This window comes from Watersipora subatra, chromosome 3 (genome assembly GCF_963576615.1).
Source record: "Watersipora subatra chromosome 3, tzWatSuba1.1, whole genome shotgun sequence".
In the NCBI taxonomy this organism is placed as follows: Eukaryota; Metazoa; Bryozoa; class Gymnolaemata; order Cheilostomatida; family Watersiporidae; genus Watersipora; species Watersipora subatra.
The window spans coordinates 66,920,778-66,928,896 of NC_088710.1; the positions used below are offsets into that span (position 1 = coordinate 66,920,778).

Here is an 8,119-nt window from a genome sequence, read left to right on the forward strand (position 1 = left end):
CATTGATGGCTCTTTCCTATCTTTAGGGTACTCGAGTTGTTGCCTTAGGGGCAATCTTCTATTTTTTACAGCCAGCGTGAAAAGGTTAAACATTTTTTATCAAAGTCTAATTAACTTGACACATACGCATCAAATGTACATTAACTTGTTAACCCATCAAATGCATGTTAACTTGTTAACCCATCAAATGTATGTTAACTTGTTATTATGCCATGCTTCTTTCCTCGCAGTTACAAGGCTGTCAAATTAGAGCTAACATTTCAGCATTACAATTAACATTCTAGGCTAAAAAAGTCAATAAAAACCTCACTGATCGATAGTTTTAAAATATTTGAAGGAGTATTACCTTGTTCTACAAACAAGTTGAGAATACTTTCCCCACCGCCTGACATAACGCTGCGTGTTCATACATAGGAGACACTAAATTGTCTAGGAAAGTGATAAACTCAAAACAGGCAATGACATTTTGAGGAATTATGACTATAATAACTATATATTTATATATACAGTTTGTACAATGTTTACATGTTTAATTTGCTGTTAAGCCTTTAAAAAACATATACGTTTGGCAGGCAAAACATGGCATATAATAATTTGATGTACGGCATATATTTGCTAAATATGTAAACATTTTTCATTAACTTCAACACAATCAAAATTCGTGAATTCATAAAATAATTTTGTGATATCACATTTAAATGGAATTGCACCATATGACTTACAGGAATTTAGAAAAAGTAACTAGGTTTCAGTTACTGTAAGGAAGGGATATGATCCATTCTCGCGATGGGCATTACTGAGATCTCTAAAGAGTAGACTTAGAACTTATATAAGGTAGGGTACTAGGCTACAATTTACAGATAGGCACAGGTTATCATGATAAACGCAAGAAAGCATTTTATCTATGTGCGACAACAGATTGACAAAGGGCTGCTAAGACGCCTCTCTCAAACAGGGGCTATTTACTCCTAATATACTTTTCTAACCGAGCCTGCCTACCTGTACCTTGCAATACGGTTAGCACATCAACACAAGAGGATGCACCGTTCATACTAACCACAAGGATTTTACATGGTGACCAGTTCTGAAATACATAAGCAGTTACTATATGTAATGTGTATCTAATGGAGGTCATGAACTACATGTATAAATAGTTTTAATACAGGAAGAAAACTTGCGTAATAATCCTTTGTACTACGTCATAGATGGCACTCACTGACATTTCTCTCGCTAATGTGAATACTCACTTGTAGCGATTTGTAGCTTGTTTTGTCATTCGAGGAAAGGGCTGTATGGCTTGTGTTCCTTGTGCATGCCTTAGATTCTCCCAAAGGCTTCGAATGATGCAAAAACATTGACAATAATGTCTTAAGTTCTTCTCGAAACTTAGATCCGGTTATACAGTAGACGAAAAAGGTGCAAGCCGAACCGGCGTATTGAAGAAGACTGAATATTGTCCAACAAAGCTCTGTGACAGCGTACCGCTGGGTGCCGTAGTCTCCCCACTTGATGAAAAAAATGATGGAAATGGGTAGCGTGGTGATAAGGAAAAAGACGTTAAGAGACATAAGCATTACTGTTAGAGATCGTGCTAAGCCAGTGTTCTTCGAACGAGCGGACCTCGTCTTCAGTCTACTGTCTCCCAAGATCTTTAAAATGATGGAGTTGCAAATGATAAGTATAACCGCTGGGATAAGAGAGTAACTTAACAGGTCTATATATCCCCAAACGATGTAGAAAAAAAAACTAGCGTGCGCCTTGCAGTAGTCCTCTTCATTCAAGCCAACAGCGAATCCAACAGACATGTTGAGCAGAGAAACAGCAACGAGCTCTACAACAACTACTACTAATGCTGTCTTCCACTTGATGGCCACATGATACTTGTGAGGAAACAGGACTGATATAAGTCTGTCTACGGCGACTGTGGCCTGCAGCCAAGCAAAATATTGGAGAGAAGCGTATGTGAGGGCCATGTGAAACTTACAGAATGCGTCTGAGCTATCTCGGATGTCCACGACCCATTTGGAGATACCGATAAACATAACATAGCGAAGAAGGCCAATGTAGAGTGTAGCGATGCCTGTCACGGACATGCTCACCAGATAGACCGTCGATGAATACACACGCATGCTTTTGCTTCTCATCATTACTGCTATGGAAAGGAGATGTCCAACCGTGCCGACAACAATTATAGCAATTCCAGCAATGGCCCAAAGTCGGTTAGATACGATGGTTGCCTGGTGAATGGTTTCGCTAGTAGCTGTCGTCATATTGGCATCAGCCATGGTTCGTTTACTTCCGTCTCACAGCCAGAGAGTATAGAGTAGAAAGGGTTGCAGCCCTAAAACAGAGCAATTGCGTGACAGATACAAATATACTTGATCAGAGGTCAAAAGTTCAGAGTTCACGGGTTTTACATGTAAACAGTATTGGGATGATACAAGTGAATATAGCTGAGGAAGTGTAAATAGCTAACCAGGTAGCCGTTATCTATGACACTCTACATAAGGTTTTAACACTGAATCATTCAAGCATCATGTAACACCGTATAATAATATTAGTAATAGCTTTAACTTCATTGCAAAGCAGCCAAGTGTGATGTACTGCTGATAGTTACACAGAGAGAACTAGGTAATTTAAGCTCATGTGTCTGTACAAAAAGGGCAATGGCCCATTTATGAGCATGCTCTTGTTTGAATCTCTGCTTCGATCATTTTTACGACGGCAAGATCAGATTTCTCTGATAGAAGATAAAATGATATTTTAGTGATGTCTTGGCAAGAATCTCAGTATGTTGATTTAAAATTTCAATGGAGTACTTGGAATGGAACTTGTACTTCAATGGAGTTCTATTCAGATCATCAAATCGCTTCTTTATTTTATAGCATTATGCTAGCGGGTTTCTTTCACAGACATTCGGAAAATAAAGTTAACAGGAAAATCTTTATCAATGTGGATAAACTTTCTGTGTAATTTCTTCGCAATTGAAATCCAACTGACAATGGATTATTGTTTAGTATAATATATACCAGACTTTTTCATCTATGAAATATTGTGATGCAGTGTACTTTATATCAAACCAATTATTTAATTTTAGTTGCTCGCTGTCGCCCTTTTTTTATATAGGATTCTTGTATGGCATAATTTGAAAAACATTTCGCTTTAAAATGAAATTATTGCCAACAAAGTAATATATCTACAAGTATACATGTACATAAGATTAACACTTACAACTTGTGTCACCTACCATAAGGTGTGACATACCATAATTTGTGACCTACCATAAGGTGTGGCATACCATAAGGTGTGACCTACCATAAGATCATCATGCATCAATGCCCCACTTAGTAAAGCGTGTAGGGTTGCTCTCTCTTTATAGTAAGGTTTCCTAAATAGTTTTAGTATAAGCTACAAAGTATGCCGGGGCAGGTATCCCATTCCAAAGCATTAGGTTTGAAATCCTTAAAACTTAGTCTTTCATCACAGTTTCAGCAGCTATTTCGCATTTGGCAAACTAAATGATGCACACTGTGCTTATGGAGTTATTGTACGCTTCACTGATGATGTAATACAGTCTCACATCTGTAGCCAGATAGATAAAGAATAAACAAAATTGCCAGACAGTAATGGGGTGTTACGTACGCTCACCCAGCATGACTAGGAGTAAGAAAATTTAAGGAAAACAGACTCACTGACATGACCTTTATGAATAGCTCTGTTAGCATTCATTAAATACATAAAAATAGTTTCCTTCATCTGACTCACCTTTGCACATTACAGTATACATTGTTATACTACATTTTAGAAAAGTAACTTTTCAACATTGAACTGGTTAAAATAACTCTATAGCCGTATAACTCAATACTTTTAGATGGCTGGATGTCTTGTCACTTCTTCAACAATCGTTTTTTGAAAGTATTTTAAAGGAGAAACAGGCGACTTTAAAAGAGAACACAACAGTGAATGGAGGAGTATAGAAACTAAACAGTACCAGTAATAGTAACTCTAGTAGAGAATACAACAGTGAATAGAAGAGTATAGAAACTAGACAGAACCAGTAATAGTAACTCTAGTAGAGAATACAACAGTGAATAGAGGAGTATAGAAACTAGACAGAACCAGTAATGGTAGCTCTAGTAGAGAACACAACAGTGAATGGAGGAGTATAGAAACTAAACAGTACCAGTAATGGTAACTCTAGTAGAGAACACAACAGTGAATAGAAGAGTATAGAAACTAGACAGAACCAGTAATGGTAACTCTAGTAGAGAACACAACAGTGAATAGAGGAGTATATAAACTAGACAGAACCAGTAATGGTAGCTCTAGTAGAGAACACAACAGTGAATGGAGGAGCATAGAAACTAGACAGAACCAGTAATGGTAGCTCTAGTAGAGAATACAACAGTGAATAGAGGAGTATAGAAACTAGACAGAACCAGTAATGGTAACTCTAGTAGAGAACACAACAGTGAATGGAGGAGTATAGAAACTAAACAGTACCAGTAATGGTAACTCTAGTAGAGAACACAACAGTGAATAGAAGAGTATAGAAACTAAACAGTACCAGTAATGGTAACTCTAGTAGAGAACACAACAGTGAATAGAGGAGTATATAAACTAGACAGAACCAGTAATGGTAACTCTAGTAGAGAACACAACAGTGAATAGAGGAGTATAGAAACTAAACAGTACCAGTAACGGTAACTCTAGTAGAGAACACAACAGTGAATAGAAGAGTATAGAAACTAAACAGTACCAGTAATGGTCACTCTAGTAGAGAATACAACAGTGAATAGAAGAGTATAGAAACTAGACAGAACCAGTAATAGTAACTCTAGTAGAGAATACAACAGTGAATAGAAGAGTATAGAAACTAGACAGAACCAGTAATAGTAACTCTAGTAGAGAACACAACAGTGAATAGAAGAGTATATAAACTAGACAGAACCAGTAATGGTAGCTCTAGTAGAGAACACAACAGTGAATGGAGGAGCATAGAAACTAGACAGTACCAGTAATGGTAACTCTAGTAGAGAACACAACAGTGAATGGAGGAGTATAGAAACTAGACAGTACCAGTAATGGTAGCTTTAGTAGAGAATACAACAGTGAATAGAGGAGTATAGAAACTAGACAGTACCAGTAATAGTAACTCTAGTAGAGAACACAACAGTGAATAGAGGAGTATAAATACTAGACAGAACCAGTAATGGTAACTCTAGTAGAGAACACAACAGTGAATAGAGGACTATAGAAACTAGACAGTACCAGTAATGGTAGCTCTAGTAGAGAATACAACAGTGAATAGAGGAGCATAGAAACTAGACAGTACCAGTAATAGTAACTCTAGTAGAGAATACAACAGTGAATAGAGGAGCATAGAAACTAGACAGTACCAGTAATGGTAACTCTAGTAGAGAACACAACAGTGAATAGAAGAGTATAAAAACTAGACAGTACCAGTAATGGTCACATTTTAAAATGACTTTAAAAGTTTCATTCAGTCAAGATATTTTAAATGTTGAAAACTGGGAAAAACTTTTAGTTCATGAACAATGTAAATCAAAAAAACCGAAAAAAATAGTGAGGAGGTAAAAGATTAAAATTTACAGCATTTTATATAAAACATATAATTTTGGTATATGATCTCTGTATGTTGAAGCATATATAGCCTACTTAAGAGCAAATAGGTAGCTGGTCTATCAATAGCTTACATAACCAGGTGTTGGAAAAGGTCAAGCCAGGGAATAAATGTCTTTACATGTACCTTGGTCTCGCAAGCTCTCTCAGCAAGGATATATATATATATATATATATATATATCTGATATGTCAGTCTGCTCATTCAGTTCTCCTCGCACCAAAGGTGTCTTCAAGTCATCTGGCAAAGAGCCGTAGATAAGCTATTACATACGAATGATTAGAAAATTTTCAATGTCCGCCAGCAGTTGCTTGGATTATTGTTTTCAATTCTAATCAATATGAGGCTTATGAGGCTCGTAATTGCCTTGGCTTTTGGTGCTCCACTGTGAACAATTCACTTACTGACTCTTTTACAACCATGTACACACTCAGGCCTTCTCTAAATGGCCTACTGAAAGAAAACATCAACACTTGAAATATGGCAGCTAGTTTTATAGCAGCAGACGAATTCTAAATAAACTCCTGCTCATGTAAGTAACCTGCCCCAGCTGTCTCATAGCGTTAATGAGCAGTCTCTGAGCGAATCAGATCTGTTATGGCATTATTCTCAGTCAGCATAAAATAGTCAGCACTAGTAAACTTTCTTGTTCATCCTGACAAGTTGCGACAGGTATCTGACAAGTATCGCGGGTTCCTTTTTAGAGAAAGCTAGTCTCGGAAAATCATGATAGTCTGTTACACTTATTTTTTCAGTTGCAAACTTTTTTATTACTCGTAGATCAAATCTGACAATAGTCGATGACAATGGTGACAGAAAGCTCCGCACGCTTGCTGGTTGCCAAGGGAGATAAGTGACAACCGAGGCGATGCTCCAACTATGACCACATAACTTGCATAACATGATAGCCTAGTAGTCTGCTATGAACTGGCCATAGTAAGACCACGAAAGACTTTTACAGACCACATCAGTATAAAAGTTACGTATCAATATCGCGGCTAAAGTCAATAAACTTCGCAACTTGTGGGAGCAGATGTACAGCTTTCCAGCTGCAATCAAAACAAAAAACAGAAAGAAGGAGTTTGTGGCTGACAAGCAATTGTTTTTAAAATAATGGTCATTCATGAAACAAAACGGCTTGCAAGAAAACTACAATGTATATCAATTTTAAATTTAAGTTTCAAAAGATCATCTAGGCTGAGCAAATTTTTGGTTACATTTTACGCTTTTTCTTTCAGATTTTGAGTACAATTTGCCACCCGACCTACACAGACTTTTAGTATAGAATTATTTTTGAGAGATACCACTACATTTGTTACATCTACCACAGTAATCCCAACATCATCACATTGATCATGAGTATGGAGACTTTGGAACAGTTGGTGGGCAGATAACTCCTACACTTCTATGAAATAATTCATCTGTTGCTTAGCACCAGCCGTAATGAATCAAAGCCTATAGAATTGAGAGTTTACTTTTCTTCAACTGATGCAGAGTGACTGCAGTAGATATTAGCTACCCAGGAATTAAGGTATAATTCAGGCTGTAGCAGTATTATCATAGAGTTAATCATACTGTAGCAGCAGTATTATGGATTTAATTCTACTGTAGCAGCAGTATCATAGAGTTAATCACACTCTAGCAGCAGTATCATGTGAACTTCAGTTGTTCCTGGCCGAACTGCTTTGCACACGATCAGAGGAGTTTAGTTTTTCTTGGCCGAACCAGTCTGCGCGAGACTAGAGCAGTACAGATCTTCATCCTGCACCTAGCCAGGATGCTCTTGGCCGAACTGTTCTGCTCACGACCAGAGTTGTAGCAGTTGTTCAGTAGTTCTTGACCGAACCGTCCTGCACATGGTCAGAGCAGTTCAGTTGCAAGCTTTCATGTTTTGGTCATTAAAGCTTTTTATAACTGGAGTGCGCATTTGACGCTGGAAATTCAGTCATAAAAGTGTAACAATTTTTAATTGAATGCAGATTTTTAAAAATAGCATTTTACTCTACGTAAGACCAGAGTTAAACTGAACCTTGGCTTTTTAACACAAACATATCTAGCTGAAATTATAAAAGGGTATACAGTACCTGTAGTACCTGTACACTGATATGCTATGCCACTTTGCCTTGATAATTTTTCAAACGATTGTAAAAGATTGAAGTTGTTTTTAGCCAGTCATTTGATCTAGCCTTTCTTAATGAATGTTTACTCTCAGAAGTGTGAACATCTATAAATATTACTAGCCCATTCTATATATATCAGCACACCTTCTAGAGAGTAACTATTATATAATTTCAGTCAGCCGCAGTGCTTGACAGCTTTAATCTGAATAAATGCTAAAATTCTGTCACCATAAACTTTTGTTTTTTATTCCATATTTATATAAACTTAAAAAACACAAAGCGAAGACAACTCTTTTTAGCATTCAAAAATGCTATTTTATTTCAATAGTTTGGATGCTAAATAGTATAGTAGCAAA

At 36.9% G+C, this 8,119-nt stretch overlaps 1 protein-coding gene across 1 annotated transcript; it reads right to left on the reverse strand.

The window, feature by feature from the left end:
- Positions 1–711: 711 nt before the first annotated feature.
- LOC137391013 (probable G-protein coupled receptor 139) lies at positions 712–5,756 on the reverse strand. Its single transcript, XM_068077345.1, has 2 exons — positions 5,718–5,756; positions 712–2,341 (listed from the first exon to the last, which is right to left on the reverse strand). Exon 2 carries the CDS (start codon positions 2,283–2,285, stop codon positions 1,200–1,202), a length of 1,086 nt encoding a protein of 361 aa, XP_067933446.1. The 5' UTR covers positions 2,286–2,341; positions 5,718–5,756; the 3' UTR covers positions 712–1,199.
- Positions 5,757–8,119: the final 2,363 nt, after the last annotated feature.

Coding starts and splice junctions, on each gene's coding strand:
- LOC137391013 (XM_068077345.1), bottom strand. CDS start 2,285: ATGGCTGATGCCAATATGACGACAGCTACTAGCGAAACCATTCACCAG.